This window comes from Panthera uncia (assembly GCF_023721935.1).
Source record: "Panthera uncia isolate 11264 chromosome A3 unlocalized genomic scaffold, Puncia_PCG_1.0 HiC_scaffold_12, whole genome shotgun sequence".
In the NCBI taxonomy this organism is placed as follows: Eukaryota; Metazoa; Chordata; class Mammalia; order Carnivora; family Felidae; genus Panthera; species Panthera uncia.
The window spans coordinates 5540700-5561158 of NW_026057579.1; the positions used below are offsets into that span (position 1 = coordinate 5540700).

Here is a 20459-nt window from a genome sequence, read left to right on the forward strand (position 1 = left end):
GTGACCAAAGCCCTCAGAAGTGCATGAATCTGCACCTCAAGACCCACATGCAAATTTAGGTCTACCCCTGTCTTCCTTCTCATTAGGACCAACGAAGCTCAGACATATCCTTGGAGACCTATCCACCAAGGGCATCTCCTACCCAAATGTTCTAGATATGCATCCTTTTGCCCTCTGAATCCAACCTTTCTCTTTCTCCATTGGGTTATTTCAGCATCCAAGCATGCTTGAATGTCTGCCATCATGGTAAACCTTCCCTAGACCCACAGCCCCTTCCAGCCACTTCCCAATTTCATTTCTCCTAATAGTCCAACCTCAACAATAGTTACCCACAAAGCTCTTGCCACATTATCTATACTTATTAACTTCAAAAAGTATGCAATATTTGATATTATGTATGGGAAATAATAGTCTAAGAAATGGTGCTAGAGGGGCACCTGGGTGGCTTAGTTGGTTAAGCATCCAACTTCAGCTCAGGTCATGATCTCATGATTTGTGAGTTTGAGTCCCACATTGGACTCTCCACTCTCAGCACAGAGCCTACTTCTGTCTCCCTCTTCCCCCCCACCCCCAATGACTTGTGCATGCTCTCTAAAAAATAAGTAAATGACAAAAAAAAAAAAATAGTGCTAGAACTGGGTAGCAAAAGTCACATGCAAAAGATTTAGGATTAAATCTTCATGAACTTGGCTTAGGCAAAGGCTACTCAGATAGGACACCAAAACCACAGTAAAAGAACAGGTAAATCGGACCCCATCAAAATTAAAAATGTTTGCATTCAAAGGACACCATCAACCTAGAGAATGTGAGAAAATATTTGCAAGTGATAGGTCTGATAAGGGACATGTATCTAGAATGCACAAAGAACACTTTCAACTCAGCAATAGAAAGATAACCCAAATGAAAAACAGGTAAAAGGATCAAAACCCACTTCTTTGAAGATATGCAGATGGCCGATCATCTGTATGCAGTGCAAATCAAAATGCCAATGAGCTGCCATTTCATACCCACTGAGGATAGAAATAAAAGGATAGATAATAGCTAGTGTTGGCAAGGGCATGGAGAAGTTGGAACCTTCGTACGCTGCTTGTGAGAGTGAAAAATGATACAACCAATTCGGAAAACAACTTAGCAATTCAATCTGGAGTTACCCTAGGACCCAGCAATCTACTCGTAAGCATATATCCAAAGGAAAAGACATAGGTTCACATAAGTTCCTGTAAACAAACATTCGTGGTAACGTGAATCATAACAGCCAGAAAGTTGAAGTAACCCAGACGTCCTTCAACTGACGAACGGACAAAACGTAGCTCATCCATCCAAGTTGGAGTGTCATTTGACAGTAAGAGAATGAAGTGTTTCTATAGGTTGCAAGATGGATGAGCTTTGAAAACATGAAGTAAAAGAAGCCAGTCACAAAAGATCACGCATCCTAGAATTCCATTTACGTAAAATTTCCAGACTAGGCAACCCTAGAGAGAGCATAGAGCCATGGTTACCTCGGGGGGTGCTCACGTGCCACTTACTGGTTATGTGACATTGGCCAAGTCAATTAAACCCTCTAAAAAATAAAAAAAGAATAAAAAAAAAAAGAAGTCAAACTGTTTACCAAAGTGGCTGTAACAATTTATACTCCTGTCCACAGGGTATGGACAGGACATTACTCCATTTTCTTATTAGTATCGGGTATTATCAAGTTTTTAGATTTCTGCCAATTTAAGGGGTAAAAAAGTGGTAACACTGTGGTCTTCACTTGCCATTTCCTCAATTATGAATAAGGTTGATGGTCTTGTGTTTATTTCCCATTTGGTTTTTTTCCCCCATTAGGTCTCTTGCCCTTTTTCCTGCTTTGTATTTTGCTCAGCATGTGTTTATCTATATTATTATATATTAATATGTAATATATATCATGTATTTTAGATACAGTTATGGGTTGCAAGAGTTCTGATTTGTAACCTGTATTTTCACCCTGTCTTGATAAGTAGCTATTATGTCATTACAGAAGTAGTAGTTATTATATAGTATATTAGAGTAGTTACTAATGTAGTTGGATTTATGAATCTTTGCAGTTTTATGGTTTGCTTTGTGTCTCATTTAAGAGCCTGGGGGGCTCAGTCAGGTAAGCGTCCAACTTCGACTCAGGTCACGATCCCACGGTTCGTGAGTTCGAGCCCCACGTCAGGCTCTGTGCAGACAGCTCAGAGCCTGGAGCCTGCTTCGGATTCTGTGTCTCCCTCTCTCTCTGTCCCTCCCCCACTTGCACTCGCTGTCTCAAAAATAAACATTAAAAAAAAAAGAAATTCTGTTTCTATACATCTACCTTTTAACATCCTTTTGCTTCCAATAATTTAATAGGTTTGGTTGCTTTCAATGTAGATAATCATCGTCTGTGAATAGTGACAGTTTTGCCTCCTTCCCAATACTCAGATTTTTAATTTTTTTTTCTTGCCATACTACAATGGCTAAGACCTTCACTACAGTATTGAATAGATGGGACAACAGTGGAAAAAAACCTGTTTTGGTCCTGAGTTTAGTGCTTTAACATTAAAAATGATTTTTGCTCTGGGTTTTTGGAAGATACTCATGTTAGGGTTAAGAAAGGGACCTCTATTCCTAAGGGTTCTTAATCCTACGTGATCATTTTCACATATTTTGTTTTACATGTCTTGTGGTAACCCCAGTGATTTTGTCCTGCAGCCTCAGTCCCCCACTTCACCCTCATTGACACCACCTCAATATAGGATCCTTCCAATTTCTCAAGTCACTCACCTCTCCCACGGGGACTTTGGCCACTTGGGCTGCAGTCATAAAGCCTGAGGACCCGTGTGATGTCCGAGGTGCTCAGGTTCCATCGCTGGCCAATGTGGACACTGGGAGCCCAGAGCGGTGTGATGGTGGGCAGCCCACGCCGGCTGAAGGCAAGCCTGAAACCCAGTAGGTGGGGACCTGAATCCAGATCACAGCGGGGGCTGGCTGGGCAGTGTAGAAGGAAGGAACGTAGAAAAGGAAAGGGGGTCCTCACCTCCCATAGTGCATCACTGATGAGTAGTCATAGGGCACCAGCATGTTGCTGCTCTGAGATTTGATGAAGTTGATTTCAAAGCCTGGGAAAAACAGAAACCAAAACCAACAAAACTTGGTGATAAGAGAAGAAGGCAGGGAAGGGAGGGATGGGGTGATAGGGGCCTTCGAGGTACTTGTACCCTACCTGAGCTGACAGATCTAAAACTACAGCCAGATGTGCCCCCCTCCCAGTACCAACCAGTCCCTGGTCCCCATCTTCTTGGTGCTTTCACTGCCAACTCCTGTCTTCCCCGCGATGGGTCCAGACCAGCACTAGCTGATGTGGAAGCACAGGGACCTCACAGCTTCCTAGAGCTCACTCTGCTTCTGTCCCCTGTCAAGCTCACCAGTGTGCATCTACCTTTACAGAACAGCTCCCGCTAAGTCAAATGCTACGCAGGGTCTCTGATGCCCCCTACCCGCGAGATAGAGTACCTACCCTTCAACCCAGCTTTAGAGACCCACTTGCCCATCACCTGCTGTTGGGCTCCCACTCCCCAGCAGGTCACCTTGTTCTTCCTGCCTCAGGCTAGCAGCACCCATCCCCCAGGTTCAAGTGAAACACTCCCCCGCTGGCTAGAGCACCATTTCCCCCATCAGTTGGGTCCCCCAGGCCTGAGAGGGACAAGATTCCCTCCCCCAGCCGCTGTCCTGCCCTTCACAGTGAGCCTCTGAATAAACAGCCATACCCTGGGTATTTGCTCTCCCAACACCCCCCAGGCCCCGCCAGCCTCTTCCACAACCTGCCATACCAGCCTCTAGAGCACACTTACCTCTTCCTTTTAAAAACCCTTAAGATATTAAACAGTTTTGAACTGGCAACATATTCATCTGGTTTAAAAGTCAAAAAAACAAAAGTGACACAAAAACAGATACTCAGATCAATGGAACAGAAGAGAGAACCCAGAAATGCACCCACAAACATATGGCCAAATCATCTTTGATAAAGCAGGAAGAATATCCAATGGAATAAAGACAGTCTCTTCAGCAAGTGGTGCTGGGAAAACTGGACAGCGACATGCAGAAGAATGAACCTGGACCACTTTCTTACACCATACACAAAAATAAACTGAAAATGGATGAAAGACCTCAATGTAAGACAGGAAGCCATCAAAATCCTCAAGGAGAAAGCAGGCAAAAACCCCTTTGACCTCGGCCGCAGCAACTTCTTACTCAACACGTCTCCAGAGGCAAGGGAAACAAACAAAAATGAACTATTGGGACCTTGTCAAAATAAAAAGCTTCTGCACAGCAAAGGAAACAATCAGCAAAACTAAAAGGTAACTAATGGAATGGTAGAACATATTTGCAAACGACATATCAGATAAAGGGTTAGTATCCAAAATCTACAGAGAACTTATCAAACACCCCAAAAAACAGATAATCCAGTGAAGAAATGGGCAAAAGACATGAATAGACACTTCTCCAAAGAAGACATCCAGATGTTCGACACATGAAAAAATGCTCGACATTACTCATCATCAGGGAAATACAAATCAAAAACCCCAATGAGATACCACTTCACACCTGTGAGAATGGCTAACATTAACAACTCGGGTGACAACAGATGTTGGCGAGGATGCAGAGAAAGAGGATCTCTTTTGCATTGTTGGTGGAAATGCAAGCTGATGCAGCCACTCTGGAAAACACTATGGTGATTCCTCAAAAAATTAAAAAGAACTACTCTACGACCCAGCAATTACACTACTAGGTATTTATCCAAGGGATACAGGTGTGCTGTTTCGAAGGGACATATGCACCCCAATGTCTATAGCAGCACTATCAACAATAGCCAAAGTATGGAAAGAGCCCAAATGTCCATCGATGGATGAATGGATAAAGATGTGGTGTATATATACAATGGAGTATTACTCAGCAATCACAAAGAAGGAAATCTTGACATTTGCAGCTACATGAATGGAACTGGAGGGTATTATGCTAAGCGAAATTAGTCAGAGAAAGACAAATATCATAATACTTCACTCATATGAGGACTCTAAGATACAAAACAGACGGACATAAGGGAAGGGAAGCAAAAATATAAAAAGAGGGAGGAGGACAAAACAGAAGAGACTCATAAATATGGAGAACAAACTGAGGGTTGCTGGAGGGGTTTTGGGAGGGGGGATGGGCTAAATGGGTAAGGGGCACTAAGGAATCTACTCCTGAAATCACTTTTGCACCATGTGCTAACTAACTTGGATGTAAATTATAAAAAAATAAAATGGATTAAAAAAAAAGTAAAAAAAAAAAATGTTGAGCTATGTGATAAACCTCCCCCTCTATCTTCCTTCCAAGTTCCCAGCTCCCCACCCCCAATTACAGTTATTAGTTTGTATATCTTAGTTTGTTCTACACATGTCAACTAATACAAATGTATTCTCATTTTTCTTCATCCTTTAGAATTTTTTTTTATTATTTGGCGAGGGGGGGGCGAGAGGGGGGCGAGAGGGGAATCTTAACCAGGCTCCACGCTCAGCACGGAGTCCTATATGGGGCACAATCTTACAACCCTGGGATCATGACCTGAGCTGAAATCAAGAGTCGAATGCTCAACTGACTGAGCTACCCAGGCACCCCTCATTTCTCTTCATTCTTAAACAATTTTTCCCCACTAGAGTACCTGGTGTCTTAACCTGTTTTATGGTTAAGAAAACCACTGTTGAGTTTGAGTGTCGTTGGTTTTCTAATTCATTAACTTCTGTCTTTAATTTCATTCCCTCCTGCTTTCCTTTATTTTATAAATTGGACTTAAAAAAAAATAGAAAAAATTAAGTATTTAATTTTTTCTATTTTTATTGATAAGAATTTAAGTCTACACAATTTCCCTGAACACTGCTTTAGCTGTGAATGATTAGTTCTAATGTGTTACGATTTTTTTTTTTTTTAAGAACTCCTGCAATTTAACCTTGGAACTAAAAGAAAGGATTATTGGGGCGCCTGGGTGGCGCAGTCGGTTAAGCGTCTGACTTCAGCCAGGTCACGATCTCGCGGTCCGTGGGTTTGAGCCCCGCGTCAGGCTCTGGGCTGATGGCTCGGAGCCTGGAGCCTGTTTCCGATTCTGTGTCTCCCTCTCTCTCTGCCCCTCCCCCGTTCATGCTCTGTCTCTCTCTGTCCCAAAAATAAATAAAAAACGTTGAAAAAAAAATTAAAAAAAAAAAAAAAGAAAGGATTATTGTTGTTTTTTTAGACTTGAACTTCCAAGTATAAGAAGTTTTCAGTTTTGATTTGTTATTTTCTACTTTGCATTTTACATCACCAACAAAACACTTGAATTAACTTTTTCAAATTTGATTTTTTCCTATCATATGGTAAGTTTTCGCAAGTATTCCACGAGCACTTGGAAGAATTATAGTCTCTGTTTTCAGGGTACAGTCACTATCATCACCCCCTTCCTTAGACTAAGCTCTGATCTCAAGCTTCATCCCTCCTCTCATTATCAGGTGCTACCCAAGTCTCCCCCAGAACACCCTTTCTCTGGGGCTCCATGAATGCGGATCTCTTGAGCAGCAGCCCCCTGCCTACTTCACCTGGTTCCCTCCACAACAGCGGAAGTGCTCATGCCACAAGTTCTCCACTTACAGGAAGCCTTTGAACCCTTCCCCTTTTATACCCATTCCTCTAGACCAAACCCCTTATCATGTATCTCCTCTGCTTCCCTTTCATGAAGGGATTGTCTCTACTGTTCTCGTTCCCTGAATCAGGCCGTCCCCCCAACAAGGGTGGGATCCCACGATTACGGGGGTCAGATGGCCAGCACACAGCTCCTGCTCACCAGCATCCGACACAGTGGCCCACTCCCAGACCAGCCTCGGCTTTGCCCCTGCCACCTGTCAGGACATGGCCCCCCTGTGCTTCCTCTGTCCCGCAGGCCCATTGGTGCCCATCTCACAAGGGCGGAGCCTCCTGCGTCTGGCAGATGGAAGGCTCGGGGCCCGGAGCAGCAGTATCTGGACCACCTCCAGGTCTCAAAGAGAAGCAGGAGCCCCACCTTCCCAATGGTGGACAAGCAGGTGGTAGGAAAGATGGATAACCTCTTCTAAAGTGGCAGGCAACTCTTCAGGCCCTGGCCAGAGGCTGCCCTCTCGCCCCAAGACCCCCAGGTCCAGCGTGGGCTGTGCACCATCTGGCTTACCTGGAAGGATCTCATTCCAGTTGACACGGATATAGTGGTCCCGGTCAGCCCGTGAGTGCTCATGCCAGAAGCCCAGTACGTGCATGAGCTCATGCAGGACAATGCCTGGGCCCTTCTGGAGACATGTAGGTGCCAGGGATACCACCTGCATCCCTCCACTGCGTCCCACGCTGGAGAAACACCTGCAGGGCCAGGAGAGGACACTGGGTAGACACCAGCCCAGAGATCCAGAGCAGACCCAGGCCCCTTCCCCCTCCTCCCATGTCCTGGGATGAATGACCGTCAACGGGTAGTCTCCATCCTGGATTCTAGTCCCAGGTTTGCAATTCCCAAGTCCCTTCACCACTTGGGCATCCGTGAAATGGGTACACTGGAACTCATTACCAACCCAAGGTACAAGGAAGATGTAGACATGAATAGGAGCACAGATACCGGAAGCGGCTCATTGAATGAGCATCCCCATCCAGGGTCCCCAAGTCAAAGTTTTCACACATGATCTTAGGTCTCTAACAAGCTAGGAAATGGGTATTGCCGTTATCCCTGCTTCCACAGAGAAGGCAGGGGAGCCTCGCAAGATAAGGCACTTGCCTGGTGTTGGGTGGTTCCTACACTCTGAAACCCAGATCCAAGGCCAGGTGTCTCCCGTGAAAGCTGTCCCCATTCACCAGACCGTGAAGTCTCCCCAGAGGAGGGTTTTGTAAGGGACATCAAGCACCTGATTCCCCTCCTTCTCCACCTTCTGCCTTGGGTATTTGTAGGTCTAACTCCCACAGGGCAAACCACTCAAGGGGGGGGGGGTGGGCTTTGGATCTGGGAAGACAGGCCCCCAAATAGGTTTTAGAGAATGGCCTAGTTAAAGCCAGGCTGAAGGCAGAAGAAAGCCGAGGAACTCCCCCTGCACATGCGCGCTTATGCGTGGATACGCACGCCCCCAGGAGTACTTACCCAGACATGGGGACGATGGAAATGAAGTCTCTCTGGCCCTGGTAGGCAACAAACCTGATGCATGTGAAGCGTTCAAACTCGGCAAATGCCTTTAGGAAGATGTCGCGGCTGGCTTTATCTGGGGAGGCAACACCCCGGCTGAACCTCCCACCAAGACCCCAGAGCCCCTGTGACCCGTTGGGAGTCCGCGTGCAGGGTGAGCACAGAGCTTCAAATCCCTCTTCCAAAATGGAAGGTCAAGAAAGGGGAGGGGTGCCTGGGTGGCTCAGTCAGTTAAGCGTCCGACTTCGGCTCAGGTCATGATCTCTCAGTTTGCAAGTTCGTGCCCTGCGTCGGGCTCTGTGCCGACAGCTCAGAGCCTGGAGCCTGCTTCGGATTCTGTCTCTTCTCTCTCTCTCTCTCTCTCTCTCTCTCTCTCTCTCTCTCTCTCTCTCTCTCTTCCCCTCCCCCACTCACACTTTTGTTTTCTCAAAAATAAAAATTAAGGAAAAAAAAAAAGGGGGTAGCCTGGGGCTCAGGGAGGAGGTGGAGAAAGCTGGGTCCCAGACAGGCCTCAGCTCTGTGACCTTAGGTAGGTCCCTGTCCTCTGGACTGGTCTTGAAATGGGTCAGCTAGTCCTTGGCTGTCCCCCCATCAGCTCTTCTTGGGTTTTGGCCCTCCCAGCTCAGGAGGCTCACGGGAATAAAAGGGCTTCTTGTGGAAAGGCTCTTTGGTGGTATCCGTGAGGAGAGGCAGAGGGAAGAAACCCAGAGAGGAGCCCAGGCTGCACGGGGAGGAAGGGGCCGGGGCCGGGGCCGGGGCCGGAGGGAGGCCCACAGCTCCCAGGACCGAGAACACGTGCTTACTCACCGTATCTGCTGGAGATCAGGAAGGGGACCTCCACAACCTCCCCATTCTTGGGCCACTTGTTGCTGGTAGTTGAGAACAGCCGCAAGGGACTCTGAAGAGAGAGGGCACTTCAGGGACCCCTGGGATAGGACTAGACCCCTGGAATAGGACTAGACCCCTGGAATAGGACTAGACCCCTGGAATAGGACTAGACCCCTGGAATAGGACTAGCCTAGCGTCTTGCCCCCAATGGTGCCAAATCTCAGGCCATAAGAACCCTAAAGATGTGAGAAGCAGGACAAAGGTCCAGGAGGGTGAAGAGGACATCAGAAACAGGACAGAGCGCTGGGAGATGTGAGGGCCCGCTAGGTGAGCCGTGGTGACTACCACCACCCTTTGTGCCACACAACAGAACTTGTTACCGATTGTATCCAACAGAAAAACAAAACTGCTTGTTCCCAACGAGGCTGACGAGGCATCCCAGCTCCCCAGGGGGGCCTAGTTCCAAAGAGCTCAAGGGCCCACCAGCAGCCCCATCCTTCCAGAAACACAGCGGTCAGCCGAACATCCCTGAATGTTAGGGCTCATGCTAAGGCAACAGCCCTGGCCTCAGCAGCTCCTCTTTTCCACTCTTCCAGCAACCAAAACCTTTGGAGGCGCGGGCTTCACGGAAGCCCAGCAGGTCCTGCCCCACTGGCTACCACAGGCTTCGCCGGATTCCGCTCTTACCCTGGCCTCACTGAATAACCGGAAACAGGGGCCTCACCCCACCCCCAGGGCTCCCACCCAGCCCCAGCCTTTGACTCTGCAACCCAGCCTCACGCTGTGCCCTCAGTGGGCAGTCACCAAACCCCAGAAGGGTATTGCTGTCACCAGGTCGCAGTTCTGGTCTGGGCACCTCTGCCTCCCAGTCTCCTAAAACATGGCTCTGTTCCCCTGAACACCATGCATTCTCGGCTCCCTGGCAAAGTCACCCCAGTTCCCACCCAGCCTTCTCTCTGACTCCACCCCTCACCTCCCACGGGGATGGGGTCCCTGCCTTACCTCCCCAAACCGTGGCCACCACCCCGGTGTTCATGACCACCACCGCCCTACGGCCCCACCAGCCCCTCTGCCGATCTGTGCTCATCTCTTCCTTCATTCCAGTACTTTCTGAGCACCTCCCCTGGGCACAGTACCAAGCTGGATCTTCAGGGCTCAAATGCCCTCCTTCAGGAAGCCCTCCGAGGCCGATTGCTGTTACCGCTGTAGAAGTTACCCTCTTTCCTTTTCCCTTCAGTCTGGCTAATTGTGGAACATTCACTGTGACTTTAGCAAGAAGGGGGGCGGGAGGGGTGGTCTATCAAGCTACTAGCGACAGAGACAGGTCCTTCACACGTCACACCCCCATGACACCAGAGGCTGGGCTCGAAGGCCTCCAACAACATCGTGAAGTTATTTACACAGATGTGTATGCTTGCTCACCGGCCGGAGGATGTCCCCCTCAAGGAGGAAGCTGCTCTCTGGGGTTTCCTCTGGGATGAGCCCTGGGAAGGAAGGGAAGGAGTGTGTGAGCCCATGCCCCCCAGAATCCAGACTGTAAGGACAGGCCCCAGAAGCAACCCCAAAGTCTGTCCTTCCTGACTCTGAAGCTGGAGCTTCCCTGGGCCCCCGAGGCTGTGTGGCCTCAGGCTAGTCACACGGCCCCTCTGAGTCTCCTGTCTACATAATATATATGGCCCCTCGGCCCAGTCACATCTCTCCCTTGCTCAAACACGGCCCAGAGCACCTGCCACCCACACGCCTCCCTCTGCGTTTGAGCCTCTCTGCTAATCAGAAGCAGACTTTTTCTCCAGCTGTCTCCTTCACCCCCCTCTCCAGCACAGGCCATACTCTAGGAACATGCCCTGGACCCCCCTGTCCTACCTCATCCCCCCTCTAATGCCCGCCGATGGGTAGGATATTCAGGACCCTTGCGGGGACAAGTGAAATTCCAGCTCATGCCACCACAGAAGGGAGGGAAGTCTGGATCCGGTTGAGTCTGGCTCCCACTGCCCCCCCCATCTCAGCTAGTCTCTGCTTCTGTCTCCAGCCTCCGTTTCTGCCACAGCCCCGTGAGGAGTCTTAGAGGAGGGTCTAGCACCCTGGCGGTACCTTAGGTCAGGTTCCCTAGAAGCAGAGCCTGGGCTGGGGAGGCACCTGCAAGCGATTTACTGAGGGGTGCTGGGGAACACCCCGACTCCGCCGGGGTGCAGCCCCAGTCTGATCTCATAGGAGCTCTGGACCCCAAATGGCACCACAGATTTGTTCCACTTTGAGGCAGGGGACTGACCCGTGGCCCACAGGAGTCACGGCGGGCCGCCTTGGGCAGGGGAGGGAGTGGCTTCCCAAGCATCCCTGGCAGAGGGCCTTCAGCTGCAAGGCCTTAGTGGCCCACATTCCCGGCAGCTGGGGCTGGGGTGTGCTTCCCGGTAAAGGGCCTCTCGGATAGCAGTTGGGCTCCAGCAGCCCGAGCTGAGAGTATCCATGGCAGCCCAAAATCAATGCCAGGGAAGCCTCAGATGGGTTCTGGCTACCTCCAGACCGGTCACAGTTACCAAAAGGTCGCACGCTGCCCTGAGGCTCCGTAGCTCCGGGGCTCCAAGTCGGTTCAGACCACAGGGTAGCCGCCACGTTCGGGAGATCCCCATCCCTCCAAAGTCACCCCCGTCCCCCCGACACTTCGGCTCCAACACCTGAATTCCAGTATTCCCCCCACCCCCGCAGCTTCATTCCAGGTTATCTATACATTCTCTTTAATTTTTTTTTTTAAACGTTCATTTGTTTTTGAGAGAGACACACACACATACAGAGTGCAAGTGGGAGACAGAGAAAGAGGGAGACACAGAACCTGAGGCAGGCTCCGTGCTGACACGGGGCTCGAACTCACGAACCACGAGATCATGACCTGAGCTGAAGTCGGATGCTTAACCAACTGAGCCACCCAGGTGCCCCTAGACGTTCCCTTTCTTCAGCGGGGATCCCCAGACAGGAAGGCCATGGGCCTCATGCCTCTTTGTGTTTATAGCCCAGCTCATACCCTCACACTTGCAGCCTATCCTGCACCAGGTGGCTGACATCTTTTCGAACATCCGCTGATGACTTAGTTTAACACCAGCCGGAGCATCTGAAGACCCACGTTTTTATCGGGGCATTTTTAAAAATGTAGGCTTTCCTGGGGCGCCTGGGTGGCTCAGTCGGTTAAGCGGCCGACTTCGGCTCAGGTCATGATCTCGCGGTCCGTGAGTTCGAGCCCCGCGTCGGGCTCTGGGCTGATGGCTCAGAGCCTGGAGCCTGTTTCAGATTCTGTGTCTCCCTCTCTCTGACCCTCCTCTGTTCATGCTCTGTCTCTCCCTGTCTCAAAAATAAGTAAAACGTTAAAAAAAAAAAAAAAGTAGGCTTTCCTCCCTTCTTATAAAAGCAACGATCTCATGGAAAAGATACAGAAATACAGACTTTTCAAGAGTTGCCCATAGACCGAGGAACTGCTACTCACCCAGAGCCCAGTAATCTGGCACAGTTCCAGCTCGTTCTGCTCATCCGCGTGTTCTGCATGGTTTTCACCACACTACATGGACAATTTCGTAGTCCCTCCACCCCACAAGAAGACACAGCGCCCTCACCTTGGTTAATCGCAGGGATGTCCTTGTCCCAGGATGTCTGGGTCCCCTCGGGGTTCAGGCCCTCCGAGAAGCTGGTTCCACAGGCTTCTGAGCAGCTGGAGGCTGAGGGTGCTCCTAGGATCAAACCTGGCCCAGACGGGCACACACCCATGATGCCCGAAGTGCCCTCATTGGCGAGAGAGGACAACAGGGCCTGGGGGGTGGGGGCTGGGTAGTATCAGACCACAACGGCCAGGCCCTTCGCGAAGGCAGACCCCCAGAAAGTAGTCCTGGGAGACTGCCTGGCCTCCCCTCAGTCCGAGCTGATGGCAAGGCCTAGACAACTTGGAGGAAGGAGCTCCTTTAAGGGGACCAACACTGGGTTCCAAAAAGCAGCCCCAGGCTCTGAATAGCTGTGTATATGAGATAGGGGAGGAAGCAAAAGAGAGAGGTGGGACCAGACCTCAGGCTCTAACACTGAAAGTGAGCCCGGGCTAGCTGCCCCGACCCCATGCCTCCCTTCTCAGCCCAGGCCTCTGGAAATCAGACTCAGATAGAGCAAGCCTAGCATGACCAGCAAAACAAGGATGCCTGAGGGCCACACCTGCTACCTCCTGCCAGGCAGGCCCTCTGCTTTCAGGATCTTCAGGATGCCTCCCCTTGGTGCCCCCTAGGAACTGATTTCTGGGAACATCCCTGGAGAGCCCATTTTCTGCGCTGTTCAGATCCCTGCAGGCTCCAGCCACACCCTTCTCGCCTCTACTCAGCACTCTGCAGGCTAGCAGCCCACTTACCTGGCAAAGAGACCAGACCCAGCACCCAAGGCCAGAGGCCTCCCATATTCATGCTATGGTGGCCCCCCCGCGGGCCCTGCAGCAAGCGGGAGCACGACTCCCAGGCGAGGACAAGCCAGCCACTCCCACCCCCACTCCCACGCTTAAATAGCAGCGTCTCCAGCCCCCACCTGCAGCCTTGCCCCAACCAACTCCACCTGCTGCCCTACCCACTCCTACCTGTGTTCCCCACCCCCAGCCCTACCCACCCCTACGTGTGTTCCCCACCCCCAGCCCAGGCTGAGCCTTCTGGACCCTAGTCAACCCTTCCCAGCCTGGCTGAAGTGGGCAAGAAGGCAAGAATCCAGGCACAAAGCGCCCTGCAGGGAGGGAGGGGCCCACTTGGGAGTGTGCCTCTTCTGAGGTCCCCTCCCACCACCAGGGGGCAGAGGAACACCACAGAAGGGTGCTGAGGTGGGCGCCCTGGCGTGGACCTCATCCTCCAATATGTGGAGACCCGTTCCTGCCCCCGCCCTGTGCGCAGACATGGGGAAAGCTGCCTGAGACCCTGAGGCACCACAGTCTGTCTGTGGGAGGAGGGAAAGGGCACTAATTTTTATAAGCGGACAATCACAAGCGTAGGGATCAGGAAAAGTTTACACGCTGAACGCCCGGCGTAACCAGCACCCCAGAGAAGCCTGCCATGTGGAAAGGGGGATCTCTTGCATACCGGGACCCTCACAGGGACACTACCCCTGTCATCCCCCACAACAGCCTTGCAAGACTGGCATTTATCCCCATTTCGCAGATCCAGAAACTAAGGCTCCTTACCCATCTCCCTCCTCCTCTCTGCTCCTTGGCCTCTGAAGAAGCCCATTCTCAGAGCTTGGTCGCCAAGGGTCCCACCTGGATTTAAATCCTGGAGGTGAGGGATTTGGGGACCTCCCCAGCCAGTGCCCAGTGAAAAGAAGCAACAGAGACGAGGCAAGGTCACCGGCTGCCGTCCACAAGTGCCTCTCCACATCCTGCCGTGCCTAGAACCCAGCATTTCTCAAAAGACAGGAGTCAGAATCACAGGGAGAACAGACAGGTGCCCCTGGTGCCCGGACACAGTATTAATGTGTGTAAAAATGCATGGAGCTGGCCTCTTCGGATGAGTGCTTTGTAAAATAATCGTAATAAGAATCGCCCTGCTTGGGTAGAGCAATAGATTCTCAGTTGAGAGATACAGTTTGACTTGAGGACATTACGCTAAGCAAAATAAGCCATTCACCGCAGGGAAAATATGGTATGATTCCGCTTATGAAGTATACAGTCAGGTTCAGAGACAGAAAGAGTGGTGGCTGCCAGGGCCTGGGGGAAAAGAGAAAATGGGGAGTGGTTGTTTAATGGGTACAGAGTTTCAGCTTTGCAAGATGGGAAAGTTCTGGAGACCTTGAATATGCTCAACATTACCGTACACTTAGAAATGGTAAAGATGATACATTTTATGTTATACACGAATGTATAATGTCTCTGCAGGGGATACATTCCAAGACCCTCAGTGGGTGCCTGAAATTGTGGATAATACAAACCCCTATATATAGTATTTTTTCCTATACAAACATACCTATGATAAACACTTAAATTACAAATTAGGCATAGTAGGGGCGCCTGGGTGGCTCAGTTGGTTAAGCGTCCGACTCTTGATCTCAGCTCGGGTCTTGATCTCAGGGTCGTTTCAGGCCCTGTGTTGGGCGCCATGCTGGATATAGTGCCTGGGAAGGAAGGAAGGAGGGAAGGAAGGAAGGAAGGAAGGAAGGAAGGAAAGGAAGGAAGGAAGGAAGGAAGGAAGGAAGGAAGGAAGGAAGGGGTGCCTGGGTGGTTCTGTCGATTAAACATCAGACTCTTGATTTCAGCTCAGGTCATGTTCCAGGTTTGTGGGACTGAGCCCCCCACATCAGGCTATGCACTGAGCGTGAAACCTGCTTAAGATTCTTTCTCTCTCTCTCTCTCTCTCTCTCTACCCTCTCCCCGCCTCCCTCCCTCTGCCCGTCTCCCCTGCTCATGTTCTCTCTCTCTCAAATAAAAAATATATATATATTTAAAAAATAAATAAGAAGGAAGGAGGGGGAGAGACAGAAATGCTGTTTGTTTAGAAAACAAAAACACAGGCAAGGGAGGCTGGATGGGGAGGGTAGATGGAAGGGATGGGGTAGCGGTGAGGGTGGGGTGGGCAGCCACCAGTCCTGCTGTTTGTGAGACGTGACCGTGTGGTGGGAAGGCTCCCGTGACTCAGGGCCCCCCATGCTCTCCCCACCCCCCAATCCCAAGCTGAGCAGCTGGTGGCAGGTCCAAACGGAAGCCCCACTCAGGACCTAAGGAAGCCCGGATAGTAAGCCCGGCTCTGCCCAGCTCTCACCCACCCCTAGACGGCCGAGGGAGCAAGGCGCTGGGGGCGGGCTGTTCGTCCTTCACCCGGCCTTGTGGAACGAGTGCCCACGTGTGCCAGACCCCGGGCACAGAGGGCAGAGCAGACCACAGGCCCTGCCCTCATGAGCATCCAGCCCAGTGGAGACGCATACCTTCACACCCGCACGCCCGAAAACCTTCACCGACCATCCACTAACGTGTCCTGAGCACCTACTATGTGCAGGTGCTGGGCTAAGCCCCTTAAACGGATTGACTTGTGTCATTCTCAAGACCACCCTAACTGCCAGGGGCTCCTAATAAAACCCCACTTTACAGATAAGGGAACTGAAATACAGCGAGCAAAGCTGGCTCCCTAACCATCAAACTACACCCCTCAGGTGCACCCTGCCAGGCGCTCAGAATTTCCTAAGGAAGAGCCAGCACTCCGCGGGGATGACCCTTGAGCTGAGTTTGGAAAGGCAGAGTTAGATGACACTCCAAGCGGCCAGGAGCATCAGAGCGGAGGCTGAATGACACAGGGTGAGCTGTCCAAGAGCTGTCCTCAAGGGCCTCAGCACCCCTGCCCTCTGGCAAATCACAGTACCCGTTTCCGGCCGCCCCAGCATGCACCCCTCCACTTCTGGCTTGGCCTGGGCCCACGACTCATGCCTCCCCAGACAGCGTAGTCTCAAACCAGGCAAGTAACCAATATTCGGTCAAGGCATGCTACTTGAGTGGGTGGAAAGAACAACCAAGCCCATGCCTGGTGACGTGTTCTCCACACCAGACCCCGGGCCACATGACTTCTGGGGACAAGAAGGAACTCTGGAACAGGGGCTTCCGGGAGCCCCGGCACAAACGGGCATTCCGAGGCTTGGGGGCCCGGCCCGGGTGTGTGAGAGAAGAGGTGAGAGAGGCTGTGCTGCCCTCCTGTAGGGAAAAGGGGGCCCGGCCTAGCACACACACGTGCGTATGGCCACGGGAAGAGCCACACGTGTGGGCACACACACAGATACGTTCAAGTACACACGGCATGTAGGTGTGTGCGAGCCGAGAACAGACATCCACACCCGTGGCAGCAGCCACATACATAGACCCGCACACGTACATATGCACCCACGTTCCAAAAAGGAAGTGGGGCCCGAGCCATGGACACATGGCCTTTTCCCCACAGGGTCCAAAGCCAGTCACAGGAATAAGGTTGGAGACCGTCTCCCTGAAACTGCCTCCTTCAGCTCTGGAGACAGACAGAGCTGGGCCAGGACACCCACACGGGGGGACGGAGGTGGGGGGCAGGGCCGAGGGGCTCCTCCTGCAGGTGAGGCCCCCCCACCAGCACCTTCTTCCTTCCACTTCTTGGATACTGCCGGCACGAGGAAAGGTGAGGTCTGATGAAACAGCGTCCGAGCATTTTCCCAGGCACTGACTTGAGACCGACGCTTGAGAAGTTGTTTTTTAAACAAAACAATATTTTATTGACGCATCCTCAATGTTCCGTATAAATATAAAGTGCTAAGTTTCCAACCCCCGCCCACAGGGCCGGGAGGAAGTGGGGGAGGGAGTGTTAAATGTCAGCTGAACACAAATAATTTTCCAGCGCCTGGCCAGTACAGGCGTGAAACACTCACACACATACACACGTGCGCACACGCAAGCACAGAGGTCCGGACGCCCCAGACGCGTCACTTCCCCGACACCCAGCTCCCCAGGAGCTCAGGGCTCAGACTCCAGGCCTGTAGTGGAACCCCCCCCCTCCCCGCCCCTGCAGACGGGGCTCCTGATTGTCACAGCTTGTTCCCTTAGAGCTCTCGGGCTGCCAAGGGCTCCAACACGGTGGTGGGACCAGTGGGAATCCATGGGTGTAGAGTCCAGTCAGTTTCTGCCAGAAGACGGAGGGGCGAGGGGAAGCAGACACACCCTCCATTCTGGTCCCTCGGGATGAGGGCCAGCCCTCAAACCTAGCAGAAGAGCACCAGGTGAGAAAGTCCAGCATTCCCACATTCCCAGCACCACCAGCTGGGGGCTTTTCGAATTCCAGGGAAGGGGCAGCTTTCCCTGAACGGAGGGACCCGGTGGCCCTGGGGGAGCCAGCAAGGTGCGGCCCTGCCTCAGTGACATAGCACCTGCGTCTCAAACTGTAGCAGCTGCCCCATGAAACTGAAGTTGGGGGAGATGACTCCCCGGCGTTGCTTAACAAAGTCGAAGGCCTCGTCCAGCCTCACGCGGCGGCTCTGGATCAGGTAAGCCAGGCAGATGGTGGCGGAGCGTGAGACGCCCGCCTGGCAGTGTACGAGTACCCGGCCTCCAGCGTTCTTCACCGAGTCTGCAAAGGAGACGGGGAAGGGGAGGAGGGTCAGACAAGAAGGCGGGCAGGGGAGCTGACAGGTGCCCCTTCAGGTCCCTGGGCTGAGGGCCTCCCTCTTACCAATGAAGCTGATGGCCTCCTGGAACCAGGCACTGATCTCCACCATCTGGTTGTCCTCCACCGGGATGCTCTTGTAGCGGAAAAGGCCCTCAAAGTGGTTGGGGCAGCTGGCGGAGACGTTGAGGACAGCTGTGATGCCACAAGCCTGCAGCCCCTGCAGGTCGGAGGAGTGGCTGCAGCTGCCCAGGAACAGGTAGGGTAAGATCTCCACGGGGCCGCCCTGCATGGGGAGGAGGAAAGGGGTGATGGTGAGGTCTTCTCAGCCCAGGCCTGGAGAGCCTGAACACCAGTGAGGGAAGAGAGGGCAGGCTGGCCTGGACAAGAGGAGCCCTCAGCCTATCCTGACCAGGATCACACTCAAGAATACGAGGACACAAGGGGACACACACAAACACACACCTCCCCCATCAAGGCCCCAAATACACTTCAGGCACACAGATTCACGTGAGCAGCCCATATCATACACACATAGATGTGCTCCCGTTTGCTGCGGACACACACACACACACACACACACACACACACGAATGTGGACATGGAGAGACTCCTGGCATCCACAAGTGGTGGCCTCTTTCCCCAGAGGTGCCTATCGGGCAAATACGGAGGTGGCGGGGAGAGCAGTGCACGGAGCCCTTGATCTCAACTCACCTGGTCGTAAAAGGGAGCCCTGGCGTCAGAACGGCTGTTCTCGGCCCCAACAGGCGACATGGCCGAGGCGGGGGACTCGGAGCACAGATCGGGGCAGCAGGCCTGGAAGCCGTCGAAGCCGCCTGCAGGGAGGGAGAGGGCCGGTTAGCGGGGTGGGCCCGGCGGGGGCGGCGGGCTGGGAGCGTGGGCCGGGAGGGGGCCGGCGCGGGCGGCGCTCACCTCGCAGGAAGCAGACGGCCGTGGGCCCCGCGCGGGTCTCGGGCAGCAGCGCGGAGAGCAGCGCGTGTGCCGGGCCGTCGGGCGGGAGCGCGGCCACCGAGGCGCTGCCCTCGTCCAGCACCACGGCCCGCGCCAGCTCCCCGCGGGCCAGGCGCGCCCGCAGCGCACGGTCGGGCAGCAGGCAGGCGAGGGCGGCGGCGGGCGGGCCCCGCGCTCGGCGCCGCAGCAGCGCGTTCCAGGGCACGGGCCGCGCGTGGCGCACATGGTGCCGACAGAAGGCCAGGAAGGGGCGACAGTCGAGCAGCAGCGTGCGCTCGGCCTCCCGCGGCTCCCGCAGCAGCGCGCCCAGCGCCGCGCAGTCCAGCTCGCGCGCCGCCTCCAGCCCCATAGCGACGGCCGTGGCTCTTCGGGCCCCTCTAACTGCGCTTCCTCTTCTTGTAATCCGGAGCGCTCCCGGACTCTCACGGCCTCCGCGCTGCCCGAAAGGAGGGTTCTGGGCGCCCTGGGCGGCGCCCCGGCTTAAGTACCCCTGGGCCGGCCTCCCGGGTCACCATACAAGGGCAGCAGGAAGGCGCCGGCGCCCGCCCCCGCGGCCCGCAGCTGGCGCGAGCTGGGCGGGCCCGGGGACGGGGCGGGCGGAGGGTGGGGGAGGAAGCCGGGACCAGCTGGGGAGGGAAGGCGTTTGCCAGGATCAGTGGGGCGCGAATGCCACCCGCCACTTCTGCGCCCTAGCCTGGAAGAACGCTCCCACCCCTTGAGCTGCTCCACACTGCTCAGTGCTTGGGAACTGGCTTCTCAGGTGCACATCCCCGTGCCCGGAGACTTCGGCGCCAGCGGTGCCCCTTGCCGAGCTTCCTCTGCCTTCTGCCTTTCTCTTCCAGGATCTTCCCTCTAGGAATTTGTTACCCCAAAAAATTGACATTGTGATGATTTTTACACTGAAGACTGGGAAGCCATGCTGAGATGGCCCTTTTCTAGTTAGAAATCTCGCACAGGAGAAACTTTATTTCCCCTTCTCCCTCCTCTCCCGCACTGCATGGCTGAGATCAGCACTCTGGGTCTTACAGCAGGTTAGTGGCCAGGCTAGCCCGGACCATTATCCTCTGGGCCCAAGACCCCTGGACATTGGCATGAGAAGGACCCCTGGACCTTCCAGGGGAAAGGCGGGGGGCCTATGATAAGTTTCCAGTTATGAGTGGGGCAAGGCTTCCCCTGGGGCCCAGGGAAACCCCAGGGGCCCAGGGCGAAGCACTTCCCCAAGTCACAGGCCTACTCGGAAGGGGAACTCTGGCTGACGTTGCTGGGCTCTCCCTGGGGCCTTGTGGGAATTTCAAGAGCCTCACCGAGGGGAAGAGGGAGAAGAACTACCAGAATCTGCCTCCTCCACCCCCTTACCACGCCCCCTGTCAACC

At 53.2% G+C, this 20459-nt stretch overlaps 2 protein-coding genes across 2 annotated transcripts in view; both read right to left on the reverse strand.

Moving 5' to 3' along the window:
- ASTL (astacin like metalloendopeptidase) overlaps positions 1-13567 on the reverse strand; it is a 15522-nt gene extending 1955 nt beyond the window's left edge. Inside the window, exons 1-8 of the mRNA XM_049652215.1 lie at positions 13386-13567; positions 12613-12738; positions 10436-10497; positions 8993-9083; positions 8144-8261; positions 7199-7380; positions 3023-3104; positions 2770-2924 (exon numbers count right to left, since the gene is read on the reverse strand). Coding sequence (XP_049508172.1) covers positions 2770-2924; positions 3023-3104; positions 7199-7380; positions 8144-8261; positions 8993-9083; positions 10436-10497; positions 12613-12738; positions 13386-13437 — 868 coding nt within the window. The 5' untranslated portion in view covers positions 13438-13567. The remainder of the gene's footprint in view (positions 1-2769; positions 2925-3022; positions 3105-7198; positions 7381-8143; positions 8262-8992; positions 9084-10435; positions 10498-12612; positions 12739-13385) is intronic.
- Positions 13568-15703: 2136 nt separating this feature from the next.
- On the reverse strand, positions 15704-19537 carry DUSP2 (dual specificity phosphatase 2). The gene is made up of 4 exons (XM_049652224.1): positions 19048-19537; positions 18829-18950; positions 18181-18400; positions 15704-18078 (listed from the first exon to the last, which is right to left on the reverse strand). The coding sequence occupies exons 1-4, from the start codon at positions 19433-19435 to the stop codon at positions 17864-17866; spliced, it is 945 nt and encodes a 314-aa protein (XP_049508181.1). The 5' UTR covers positions 19436-19537; the 3' UTR covers positions 15704-17863.
- Positions 19538-20459: the final 922 nt, after the last annotated feature.